This window comes from Hippopotamus amphibius, chromosome 6, assembly GCF_030028045.1.
Source record: "Hippopotamus amphibius kiboko isolate mHipAmp2 chromosome 6, mHipAmp2.hap2, whole genome shotgun sequence".
Classification (NCBI taxonomy): domain Eukaryota; kingdom Metazoa; phylum Chordata; class Mammalia; order Artiodactyla; family Hippopotamidae; genus Hippopotamus; species Hippopotamus amphibius.
The window spans coordinates 83,894,897-83,906,590 of record NC_080191.1 but is presented as its reverse complement, the minus strand read 5'-3'; the positions used below and the strand labels follow the sequence as shown (position 1 = coordinate 83,906,590).

Below are 11,694 nucleotides of genomic sequence, written 5' to 3'. Positions count from 1 at the left end.
TCATATTTACAAGTCCAAATAGGTGATTTGATAGCACAATGTATACAATGTATATATTGTGAAATATGCACCATAATTAAGCTAATTAACCTGTCCATCACCTCACATAGTTCCCAATTTCTTTCTTTCTTTCTTTTTTGTACTGATAGCATTTAAGGTCTACACTCTTAGCAAATTTCAAATAGACAACACAATATCATTAGCTAGAATCTCATTGTCGCATGTTACATCTCCAGAACATACCCACTTCAGGGTCATTCCTTATCCCTACTTCTCCCTTCCTTCCCTGTTGTCCATTACTAGGTCTTGTTGATTTCATCTTCTCAATGCTCCTCAAGTCCACCCATTGCTGACCATCTCTGTAACCACCACTCCAGTCATCACCATCCCATCCAGACCTCCACCAAGAATGCCTGACTACTCCTCCTGTATCCAGTCTACTCCCTGCCCTGCTGCCAGGAATGGTTGTTTCTCAGACATAAACCAGATCATGTCAAGCCTGAGTTTGAAACACTCCAATAACTTCCTATAACTCTTGGGATAAAGAACTAAATGACAGTTGTGGTCGTAAAGGCTGTGTCAACCCGAGCTCTCCAAGAAGCAGATGCTAAGATGAGACTAGATGTGTGAGATATTTACTGGGGAGAATGCCCATGAAGAGTAAAGGGGACAGGGACTTCCTAGGTGATGCAGTGGTTAAGAATCCGCCTGCCAATGTAGGGGACACGGGTTTGATCCCTGCTCCAGGAAGATCCCACATGCCACAGAGCAACTAAGCCCGTGTGTCACAACTATTGAGACTGTGTGCCGCAGCTACTGAAGCCTACATGCCTAGAGCCTATGCTCCATAACAAGGGAAGCCACTGCAATGAGCAGCCTGTGCACCACAATGAAGAGTAGCTTCCACTCGCCGCAACTAGAGAAAGCCCGTCTGTGGCAACGAAGACTCAACACAGCCAATAAATAAATAAATAAATAAATAAATAAATAAATTTAAAAAAGAGTAAAAGGGACAGTGATAGGGAAGGTGGGGTGCGTGTCTAACCCCCCGACAGAGTGGGGGTGAGGAAGAGGACTGGGCATGAAGAGGCTCACAGTGGTGTCCACCCCATGCCCACCTCCATCAAGGCAGCAGTCCAGGGGAAGCATGGCTTTGGTGTGACCATGGTGGTGGATCTGGAAAAGCAACAGCTCACTTTGTCAGTCAGCTCTGCTTCCCCATGGCTGGAGGTCTGAGTCCTGAACTTTCACAACCACCCCAAAGCCCCCTGCTTGTTTCCCCAGCCTCGCCTGGTACCATGCTGCTCTTTATGGTCTCATACTCTCCATGTGTCTTTTGTGACTTCCTTGAATAATGACATTACATGTTTCCAACCTCCTCCCCAACACAAATACGTTTATGCCTATTAATCTTTTTGAAATTTTAATTTTTTTGAAGTATAGTTGATTTACAATGTTGTGTTGATTTCTGCTGTACAGCAAAGTGATTTGGTTATATATAACCAAATATATACATATTATGATTTATCGCAGGATACTGAATACCGTTCACTGTGCTATACAGTATGACCTCGTTATTTATACATTCTATGTATAATAATTTGCATCTGCTAATCCCAAACTCCCAATCCATCCCTCTCCCACACCCCTCCCCCTTAGCAACCACAAGTCTGTTCTCTGTGTCTGTCTGTTTCGTACATAAGTTCATTTGTGTCATATTTTAGATTCCACACATAAATGATATCATATGGTATTTGTCTTTCTCTGTCTGACTTACTTCACTCAGTATGATAATCTCTAGGTCCAACTGTGTTGCTGTAAACGTATGTCTATTAACCTTTTAGTCGTCAGCTCAGTTGTCTCTTTGCTTGGAGACTTCCATGACTGGGGCCAAATCTCCCTTTTTCATGCCCTCATAGCACTATGTTCCTTTCTTTCCTAGCATTATTTGTGTGATTATTTGATTATCATCTGTCTTCTCCCCTAGACTGTGAGGTACTTAAGAACAGAAAGCATGTCTTTTTTTACTCGATAATATATCTCTAGTGATTAGCATATAATTCATGCTGAACATGGTTTTGTGGAACAAATGAATAGATAGATGGATGGAAGAAAGGATCCTCAACCTACCTGTTGGTACCTTGGGCATTTTGGTCTTTTCAACTGTTTTATCTGCCTGGAACTGGTGAAAAGTTGATGACACTGCCCTTAGATGTGAGGTCTACAGATTCTAAGAAAGTGGCTTTGGGTGAATTAGGGTCAGGGAAAGAATGGAAATTAAAGAGGCCCATCGGAGTGCAAGGAGTTGATGAACCAAGTTACGGGAGTCATTTTTAAAAAAGAAATGAAGTGTGTAGGTCATTTATTGGACATTTCATTTGTTTGGAATGGATCAAAGAGGACTCTTAGGTCTGAAGTCAGGTGACTGGGCTCATGGAGATGCCAGTTCAGAGGCAGGGGAGACAGAAGGCAGGGCCTGAATGAGGAGGAAGATGAGTTTGGTTTTGAAGACACAGATTTCTGCGTGAAGCCAGGCTTTTCCAGTGGACATGGTCAGTGGGCACTTGGAGCTGTAGACATGCAGCTGGTAGGAGAGGCTTGAAGTCCACTGAGGTCTCCTCTTCCAGCCACAGCTGCTGGGTCGCAGAGTCTTGGGGGTCTGGGTTGGGTGAGGGCGTAGGGGCAGCTCTCCCGCACATGCCCCGGGGGTGGGGGTGGGGGTGGGGGGGCACAGGGAGATGCCTGAGACACAGCACCATGGAGAGAAGCAAAGGTTGATTTGGCATCTAATAAGGCAAGCAAACAGTCAGAGGAGCTCCCAGTGCACAGTATCCAGGTCGAGATGTAAACTCTGGGTGGGAGCTGACTGGATGGAAGCTAGGGCTTCAGAGGAGATGGAAGGTTTGAACAGGGTGATGGAAAAGAGACCCTGGAAAATTCTCTGAGCCCATGGAGGGTGGCTATCTTGGTAAAATTCTCTGAGCCTGTGGAGAGTGGCTATCTAGGTCTGTAGCTCTGGCCATGAGCCAGGGCAGGACCTTTATGCTAATTCCTCAGAGCAGAGGTGCTGAGAGCAGAGATTCAAGGAAGGAGAGGGGGAAATTCTCAGCACAGAATCTAGAATAATGGGAACAAATGAAACCAAATTACGGTATAATACGGTATAACATCCCCCAATAACTTTCTTCAATATTCTTTCTGTTGAGATGTAATTTATATATAACAAAATGTGGAGATCTCAGGGAAAGAGTTAAATGAGTGTTGACAACACCTATATCCACCATCCCAGTTAAGACACAAAACATTTATGTCACCCCAGAAACCTCCCCCTGTGCATCCCATCCCTGCTCCCTCCCCAGGCAATTGTGATTCTGATTTCCGTTGCCCTATATTTGTTTTGTCTGATCTAGAACTTCAAATAAACGGAATCATACAGGCTTACCCTTCTGGGTTAGGCTTCTTTTATTCTACATTCAGTTTTTGAGATTCATCCAATTTGTTTTGTGCACAATAGTTTGTTCTTTTTAATTGCTAAGTAGTATTCCATTGCATAAATACACTATTATTTGTTTATTCAGTCTCTTGTTTAGGGACATTTAGGTTGTTTCCAGGTGTTGGGTATCATAAATTAAGCTTTATGAACATTCTTATGTAAGTCTTTTAATGAATATTCTCATGGTTCTTATCAGACACTCCACCTCCACCCTCACATATGGCTCCCTCTCATCCATGTCACTCCAGCCAGATTCACTGTCCCACCTTCCCACTTTCCCTCTTTTACTATGGAATACAGGCTCCATTGTGTTCAAACTCTATAAACTGTTTCTCATCTTCTTCCTCCATCTGAATTTCTCAAAACAGAATTTTAGAGCTGAAAGAGACCTCCCCTCTCTAAGAATCTGCAGAAACAAAACTTCAACCTCATTCCCCTGCCACCAAGCATCCACAGACACTGTGACATCCTAGACCCCATCAGTACCAGTTCTGCTCCTCCCTGAGAGCTGTCATAGACATTGTCTTCTTTAGCTGTCAGCAGCAATTTCCTAAGGACACCTGATCACCTCTGGCCCCAAGGAGGCTATGGTCATTGGGCCGCTCCCACACACAGCTAAGACACCTCCCTTTCCTCACTCTTCACAGTTCATGCTAGCACTGCTTCCTACCCATGTACCTACATCATCTTTTCTTTTTTTCCCCTTCCAACCACCTCCACCCCTCCCTCAACAGTTTATCGAAACATCAGACAGTCATAGTCCCCTAGGGAGCCTCAGCAGATGATTTCTCTTCTCCTGTTGCTGGCTAATGGCCAGTAATGCAGGAAAACAGTGAACGGTACAGACGATACTACATGCTGTGTGTGTTGCCTAAAACTGGAATAAGTGACTTTTCTGGAGTAGCTGGCATTGGTGTTCACCCTTACTTTTCAGAAACCCCTCCTCCCAAAGCCTCTTGTTCTCTTCCTGGCCACACTTTACCTCTCTCTTCAATGGTTCACCTTTTCTGTCCACTCCTCATTTAGCTGGCAATCCCCAGTGTTTTGTCCTTGGGACTCTTGTCTACACGCTTTCTCCCAAGGAATCTCATGGCTTCTATGACTACTTAAATGCAGATGATGCCCAACGACCAGCACCAGCTTCTCTCTAGACAGGGCTCTACAAGTAGCTATGAGAAGCCCCATTAGACCTAGGGACACCTTAAACTGAACACACCCTCAAGCAAACACGTTTTCTCTTCCAACCCCAAATCTGTGCCGTCCCCTCTGTTTTGATCTGACTTAACGGCATCACCGTGTACCTGTCTCCCAATTTAGAAACCTCGGTGTTGTTCTCACCTCCTTCCTCTCAATCCCTACATACAGTCAGCTGCCAAATCTTGCTGCTTCTAATTTTAAAACATCATTTGATTCTGTCTCTCCCAAACTCTATGCTACTGGCTTAAAATAGGCTCTCAGCATATCTTCTTTGGACTGCTTTTGCAACCCTGTCTGTAATCTGTTCTCCAGATAACATTTTTCCCCATCCATGTTCTCCATCTTGTGACTTAGTCACAAAAAACAGAGCTAATCAGGTCTTTTCTCTGTGTAAATGCTTCTGGCTGCTCTATATGTCCAGAGGGTAAAATTCCAACTACCTCGTTTAGCTGCAAAGCTCTTAACCTCCTGGCTCATCTTCTTCACTTAAATTCCTTTCATGCATTCACGTTCCGTGTGCACATGCTAGGTTCCTGTCCCTCCCAGCCTCACTGCCTCCAGCATAGACCATGCACTTTCAGAAGTCCATATGTATTTTGTTTTTAACTGTTCCCTTTCCTCCTCTATATCCCTATTCACTTGAAAACTTCCTACATCTGTTAAAACCAAGTTTAAGCATCACCTACTTGGTGAAGACTTCCACAGTTCTTCCAATTCTTCTACTGCTGTTCTGCTCCTTTAGCTCCCAGAGCACTTTATATTTGCTGCAGATTTTACAATGTGGCTCTTCATTTTTCTATTCACATGTTTGTCTCTCACCCTAGATAGACTGTAAGCTTCTGATGATCAGGGAACTCAGTAGAAGATGTTAAATAAATATTGATGAGTGAAAGCAGTGTTGTTTTTGGTACCAGTCTCTTCTTTTCTGTTCTTCCTATTACATCTGTAAGAGACAGTCAATCTGAACTTAGATTTTTAATGCCTCCAGGCTGACCAGCTAGAGCAGGGTTGTTAAATCATGTGGCCACTGAACCCTTGAAGTGCAGCTAGTGTGAGTTGAAAGGAGCTGTAAGTATAGAACACACACTGGATTTTGAAGACAATATGAAAAAGAGTGTAAAAATATCTCACTAATATTTTTCTAAACTACTCACATGTTGAAATGATAATATTTTGGATACACTGGATTAAATAAAATGTACTATTAAATTAATTTCACCTGTTTTTTGTCTATTTTTAAATGTGGCTACTAGAACATTTAAAAGTACATGCATGGCACATATTGTATTTCTATTAGACATTGCTGTGCTCCTTTAATCCATCATGTAGATCATTTCTTGGTGGTAAGCCTGTCTTCTGGTTTTTTTGAATCCTTGCAGTGGGGGAATTTTCTGGAAAGGGGGGAACACTAAAAAGTAACATTTGTTAACTGGTTACTGCTGGACTAAGTTTCCCCAAACACCCTCCCCCTCCTTTTTCCCCATGCTACTCTCCTAGTTGAAGAATCTACAGGTTTTCAATTGCCAACTGCATTAAGGACAGATTGGTTTGTCTGGTGTCACAAGCCTTTTTCAATCCTGTTGCACTTGACTTATTCAGCCTTGTCTCTCACTTGTCCTAAGTAACACTCCTGTCCTTCCATCTGTTTCTGTGCCTGCTGCTCTTGCTCAGAATCTCCCTCCCTGGCCCCCCTCTAATTCAAGCTAGCCTTCAAGACCGGCTCATAACTTCTGTCTCCCAAATGACTTTTTTTCTGTTTATTGGCACTCATTCTGATGTCCTCCTAGTTATTATTTGTTAGAGCCATGCGGTTTTAGCTGTAATTAGTTCATTTACTCAGCATCTGCACTACCATCACCATTCAATTTAATTCCCCAAACATTTTTCTGTGCCAAGAATGGGGCTAGGTTGGGGGGGGGGGGGTCACCTTTCTGAAGGGCCAGGGCTAGGAATTGGCCCTATAATGCACAGATTCCTGCCCAGTTTCTTTCTTAGTGTCTGCCTCACCACAGGCAAGCCCCATGTTTATTCTGATTACCTAAGTTCCATGTTAGAAACTGCTAATAAGCCACAGCACGCCAAAACATTCAAACTCCCTCACCCAGGGTTCAAATCCCACGGGCCTGTATTGGGAAGCTCTGGGCTCCAATCAAGAGTGTGTTCTTTCCCTAGTGTTCTTCTTGCATTAAAGGTCACTGTTGATAAAGCTTCTCATTAATGTGAAAATGCCCAGGGCCCTTGGTTTCTCGGCCACTCTCCTTCCCCTCCTTAAGGGAGTGAGGCCTTACTGCTTTGGGTCTGAACCTCAGCGCCTGCACCCAGCAGCTCGTAACCTGGGCAAGTCCCCTCACTCCTCTGGGCCTCGTCTGTAGGACGAGGACAACACTAGTAAGGGCTGTGATACGATTAGATGACTTACAGCTCAAGGCACAGAGTGACCATCAACCAACGTTGGCCCTCAATACATGTCATGTCCTCTACAACGTAAGAGGCGGTTTTGCCAATTTGATTACATGCGGGTCTTCAACTCTAGGCCAGTGCCTGTTTCCAAAGTGCCCGTGAAGAAACGTTGAATGAATGAAAGTGTCCACCCAATCACTATTTCTGCCTTTCCAATATCATGCCGCAAGAGCAAAGGCGAGGAAGCACTTGGAAAGGTCTTCCTTTACCGGGTGGGACCCAAGGCCCCAAGCATTAACCGTATCTGCAAGCCGGGGAGGCCCACCGCGGGCAGCGCGCAGCGTCTTCCCGGAACTACCAGCTCGCAAGCCTTCGGAGGAAGCACCGGGCGGGCCGCTTTCCCGGGAGGCCCGCGCATGCGCAACACGTCGGCGCCCGTTCCTTCCGGCAGCGCCTCCCGGAAGCCTCGGCCCCGAGACCGCCTCCTCGGCGGCTCGGCTGTGCGTGCGGGGCCGGCCCGGCGAGGAGGCGGGACACGTCGGCGCCGCTGCCGCTTCTCCTCCTGTTCCAGCCGCGGCCGCTGCTTCCCGGTCAAGTCCCCGCGGCCCCGCGGCGCCCGGCGCGTCCAGCTGCGCGGCCCCCTCCTGCGTTCGCTTCGCCGCCGTGATGGCGACGCGCTCGTGCCGGGAGAAGGCACAGAAGCTGAACGAGCAGCACCAGCTCATCCTGTCCAAGCTGCTGAGGGAGGAGGACAACAAGTACTGCGCCGACTGCGAGGCCAAAGGTAGCTCGGCGTGACCTTCGGGGCCGGCTCAGGGCCCCTCGGCGATGCCCCGGGGTCCCGGGCGCGGCCGGAGCGGGCGGCCGGGCAGGTGCCTCCGCGGGTGGGGCCGCCGGGCGGGCCGCGTCTTCCGCTCGGGCTGCGGGGCTGGGCGCCCGGGACAGGGCTGGCGACGCGGTGGTCCTCCCGGTGGTCGGAGCTCACCGAGTGCGGCAACTGGGGCGGGAGGGCGGGCGATGAGGACCAGCTTTCATCCGTAGTGTGTTCTCGTCTGGGTTTTAGCCGGAACCAGGAGGAATTTCGTTATGTGAGTCTCTTGGATCCTGGGCTTCTGCTCCTGGAGGTTTTAATTCGATCCTCTCCGACTAGCTAGCTTGGGGGTTATATGTGTGGACACTGGTTTGTGTGCCCCCTAAACGTTGAAGGTGCATTTTCAAGATCCAGAGACGAGAAGAACCTAATTTTAGTTTGTTCAGTTGCAGGGCTTCTGCCTCAGCCTTTGAAATAGATGCACTATTTTTAGCCTATATGTTTTGGCTTTGGAGATCTGATGTATATTTAATGTCTTATAAGTAACCTCATAAGAAAAATATTTCAGGTATTTTAAAAAACAAACCTCTTTTACGGCTAGAAAAAAAAGTCTTGTTTGTAAATTGGTTTATCTAGTGAGAGATGGGGAGGGGGGGAGTTCCTTCCAGAGCAGCAGGCTCTGGGAATGTCATTTAAGATTTCTGCGTTGTTTGACCTAGACATTTCCCGAAGCTTTCCTGTTCTTCCTCAATACTGTACAAATGAGTCATGTCTCAGAGGGCAGGTAATGTTTGATGAGACTCAGCCACACACCATCGGCAGGTTACTTTACTACCGTGACAGGTCCTGGGCTACTGGGAGGTCATGTGGCCAAACTGTAACTAGATCATTTTAGGAAGCACTTTTCAATATCATAGTAAGTCGTTTGGGTCAACGTCATATTTATCTTTCAGGTAATGAGTTGAAAGTGCCTGATTATCGCCCTAGTATTTGTTTACCTGATGTTATGTGTGTGATTTTGGGGGAATGCTGTTCTTTATTGACGCTCAATTGCTCACTCATCACTGCACTAGTAAAACACTGGAAAATGGGCCATTAAAAGGCCAGAAACAGAAAGGAGCTGAGGTTATGTAGTATGCATTTTGAATGATAAGTAACATAGTTAGAGATGCTAGTAAGTATTAAATCTATTCATTAAAAATTGAATAACAGTTTCAACAATGACCTTCCTTACATGTAAAAATCATTAAAAAATAATTTTTGTTCAAATTTCTTTCTGCCAAAAAAGTACTTTATAAAATCAGATTTTCGTTAATGCTTCCTAAAATAATTTATAGGTTAAAAAAAGCCATTATTTACCACATGTTGACATTTCCATTTACTCTTTTTGAGGTGGGAGAAGGAGAATCAGGTACTTCTCAATTTAGGACAAAAATTTTACTTTTTCTGACCTGAGGAATAGGGAGTGTTAGTTTTGCTCACTAGCTGGATTGCCACTGAGGTCAGTAGATATTTATTGAATGGATGTCTTTTTTAATTTTGGTTTTCTTTGGTCTTTTGTTTGTGGATTGGTTTGTTTTTGAGAAGTGGAGGAAGTGGGAGAAAAGAGAGCAGTACCAAGAGCTGGAGGATGTGGTGTGAAGGGCGTGACTGCCACAGTCATGATTTAGAAAGGTCATCACTTTTTACTGTTGCTGCTAAATCTAGAATAGTGTTTAAATGATCTAAATTATTTCACTGTTTTATCTTGATCTTTCAGGGAAAAAAAAGTACAGTTCAAATCACTTACTGGTTGAATGAGACTTGATTTCATAGTTGTAATAATTGAAAAAATTGACATGATTGGGCAGTTGCTATGACTAAATATATTTTGTAAAGTTTTTGCGTCTTTGGTATGTTTCAGCTCCATTAGGATCTCTCTTAGTGGAATTGTTGGCTTATTACATGTAGGTAGTGAAATTCTGATTAAATGTACTTTTGAAAGACATGCTAAAGTCTTATTTTACAGCTCAGTTATTGTAAAGTGAGTCCATACTGTATATATGTATTGATGTTTTCCTCACTGCCCAGTAAACTACATCAAGCTTTTCATGTATTTTGAAGCTATTTCCTAGTCAATTCAATTTTTTTTCTTAAAAAGAATGCTTCCCGCACTGCTCTTTGTACCAGAACTAAAGTTTAGGGCTAGAGATTTCCCTATTCTGTTGCCTTATACTAACTGGCAGAAGTCTGTCACTTGGATTTTGACGTTTTCTTATTGAGTCACCAGTGTGTACGTCCCCATTTGATAGTATTTGAGAGATAAGGAAGGAGAAAAGGATGGCATAGGTGCCAGTTTTCTGCTCTTGGTTGTACTGTTAGCAAGTCTGTTGAGCGACCAGAGAATGACAGGCAGATGGTGCCGCCCATCTTGTCCCCGGCCTTGTTCAGGACTCTGTGGCAGTTTGAAAGCAGTTCTGTTGGTTACTAGTTGGGGACATTTTATGGAGCAGTGAGGATTTACAACCCCTTGCCACCCTAAAGTTTACTTTTCATTGTTTAAAGTTCCATCTGTGGTTATTACTAGCTGTGATTCTAAGCACGCATAGATAGGCATGAAGATGTGTCTCTCGCCCAGTAAGTTTTGGGGTGGTCAGAAGCAGAAGGTGTTTGAACCCTAGAGACTGCCTGGTATGGAGAGCTTAAGCTCTTGACTCATACCACACACTCGTTTTTTCACTCCATGATCTTGACCTGAGGGCACACTGCTAAGCGCTGTATTGGATTAGAGGACTAAACATGTTTGTAAGACCTGAAGGAGCTTGTTTAGTGGGGGCTGCATTTTTGCACATGAATAATTCCAAAACAGGGTACTTAGTGTTAGAATAGTGGTTGTAAGCAGTGCCCCCCCTTGCCTTTTATTTTGGGTTGCTGTTCTCCTTGCACCCCGACTTTTGTCCTTTTGTCACAGCTCCTAGACTGCTGTCTCAGGGCCTTTGCACGTGCTGTTTCTTCTGCCTAGGAAACTCTCTAACAATTTTTAACCTGGTCAGTTTACCTATCTTCCAGTTTCTGCTTAAGTGTCTCTTCACAGGAAATGATTCTCCCTGATCTTCCCAGGTTAGGTTAGGCTTCCATTTATACATGTGAGACACACCTTGAGTCCTTTATTACACTTACCACAATTGTAATTAAACATTATTTGGGTAATTATTGGGAAATCAGGGGTTGGAGTATAGCTTAAGAGGGAAGAGACCTTGTCTGTCTTGTTTTGCCTTGTAGCCCCAGCCCTCGGCACAGTGGGTGACATATAGTAGGTAGATGCAACTTAGCAAATACCTTTTGAATGAGTGGATGTGAATGAGCACAGAGCTGAGGGCAGGCAGCAGGTGTGCGGATGTGAGTGCACCTTTGGACATGAGGAGTGACCCTGTGGGGAAAGATTCCCAGAAGCAGTCTCCTTTGAGCCCGGTTCTGAAGGTGGGGTGAGATGTCATTCACCAGGTGGAGAAGGAATTAAAGGACACAGTCAGGGTTACAAAAGAACATAAGAGGTATCCGTACGACCCTTATTTAGGTGAACTGTCTTTAAGCATGATCAGATTTTGGTGATGGCTGGTCAGAGGAAGAGCTGGAGTGGTGAGAGGTAGCTGGCAAGTCACCTGGTTATAGCAGTGGTCCCAGCAAGGGTGTAAGAGGACCTGAACTCTCTTAATGTGAATGTGTGATAAGTCAGCTGATAGGGCAGGAAACAGAACCTCTGTAGCTATCATATAATTTCTATCAAGGAATACCTTGCTTAGCATAGTTGAAA

At 44.9% G+C, this 11,694-nt stretch overlaps 1 protein-coding gene across 6 annotated transcripts in view; it reads left to right on the top strand.

Annotated features, from left to right (window-relative positions):
• The first annotated feature begins 7,550 nt into the window (after nucleotides 1-7,550).
• The window catches only part of SMAP1 (small ArfGAP 1), a 164,883-nt gene continuing 160,739 nt past the window's right edge, over nucleotides 7,551-11,694 (top strand). For 5 of the 6 annotated variants that reach the window (XM_057738323.1, XM_057738320.1, XM_057738325.1 and 2 more), the window contains exon 1: nucleotides 7,551-7,874. In XM_057738323.1, coding sequence (XP_057594306.1) covers nucleotides 7,757-7,874 — 118 coding nt within the window. In that variant the 5' untranslated portion in view covers nucleotides 7,551-7,756. Of the gene's footprint in view, nucleotides 7,875-8,161; nucleotides 8,179-11,694 lie in introns of those variants that run through there. The other variant, XM_057738322.1, reaches the window with a different exon arrangement.